The sequence below is a fragment of the Ambystoma mexicanum genome, chromosome 7q, assembly GCF_040938575.1.
Source record: "Ambystoma mexicanum isolate Mex_15411 chromosome 7q, UKY_AmexF1_1, whole genome shotgun sequence".
Taxonomy (NCBI): Eukaryota; Metazoa; Chordata; class Amphibia; order Caudata; family Ambystomatidae; genus Ambystoma; species Ambystoma mexicanum.
In genome coordinates this window covers 1,057,727,251-1,057,728,469 of record NC_090941.1, presented here as the reverse complement: position 1 = coordinate 1,057,728,469, position 1,219 = coordinate 1,057,727,251, and the positions used below count along the sequence as shown (strand labels likewise).

The window sequence follows — 1,219 nt, the reverse complement described above, 5'->3', positions numbered from 1 at the left end:
TCTTCAGGAGGATGGGTAGCTCTGGTGGGAGGGACAGGAGAGGGGAGGCCGGTTGGCTGTGGAACGCCTCTGGTTCGTCTTCTTTCTAATCGTCTCTCTTGTAGACGAAACTCAATCTGAAGTGATAATGTAACCAGATCTTGAAAGGACGCAGGTCTCGCCACTCGGGCCAGCTCATCCTTGATTTCATCATGAAGGCCACGTCTGTAGATGGTTTGCTGAGCGGAATCAGGCCAATCTGCCTTGGCTGCCAGCCTCTGGAAACGAGACAGATAGGTTTGTATGTCAGTGTTTCCCTGGCTGACATCTAGGATAGCTTCTAGAGAGGAATAGAAGACTTCTGGTCAGTCGAAACGTTCTTTAAACACCTCCGTAAAACGATCATAGTCACCCAAAATCGGGTCGTTTCCGGTGACAAACGGTGTAGCCCATGAGAGCGCATTACCCATTAGGTTTGCAATGATAAACCCGACCTTAGATCTAGCAGTCTCATAAGCATGAGGTCGAAAGGCAAAATACACCTTACATGCGTCAAGAAAGTCCTTCAGCCCTCCCGGGTGACCATCATATTTGCCAAAGGAGAGTGGCATTGTAGGCAGGTCTCCACTGTCATCACGATGCAACACAACCTGTTGTCGGAGGGCTATGTTCTCTGTTCTCAAAGCCTGGACCTCCATAGTAAGGTTCTGCATCGCTGCTACCAATTCTTGATATTGTTCTAATGATGCCATGGTAGATATTGGGCGTTGTATACTGTCAAGATTGGAGGCCTTATCCCCTTCCTCCTCACCTAAATCTTCTGTGGCGGATTCCTTTGGATTCGACTCCGTCTTCTTACGGTCCTTCCTCCTTACAGGAGTCTTGTCCTTTGATGTCTTGGCTTTCTTTTCGTGCAAATAGGGTCGGGCCCCTCCGGAGGCCACCGTGGCAGAGATAGAACCCTGTCTGCAGGGACCTCCAGGGGGCCAGACCTAGATCAGGGAAAAAGCACGAAGGCAGAAAAAACCCTGTTTCCAGATGGGTTCTAATAAGGAGTTGAGAATTCCTTTCATAAGTAATTGAAGTCTGGCTGCAGCTGATGACTAATGAAGTTGACCAACAACTCTGGTGGAGAGAGCAGTTAAGCTCTGCGATGACAGTAGGGCGAAGCACACAGAGGAAAGACACAGGAACCCAAATAACCAATAAGTACATTTTAAGGAAGACAGAACTGATAGAA

General features: G+C 48.5%; 1 protein-coding gene across 1 annotated transcript; it reads right to left on the bottom strand.

The window, feature by feature from the left end:
* Positions 1-344: 344 nt before the first annotated feature.
* On the bottom strand, positions 345-692 carry LOC138528161 (protein LDOC1-like). The gene has a single exon (XM_069639613.1). It carries the CDS (start codon positions 690-692, stop codon positions 345-347), a length of 348 nt encoding a protein of 115 aa, XP_069495714.1.
* Between the last annotated feature and the right edge of the window lie 527 nt (positions 693-1,219).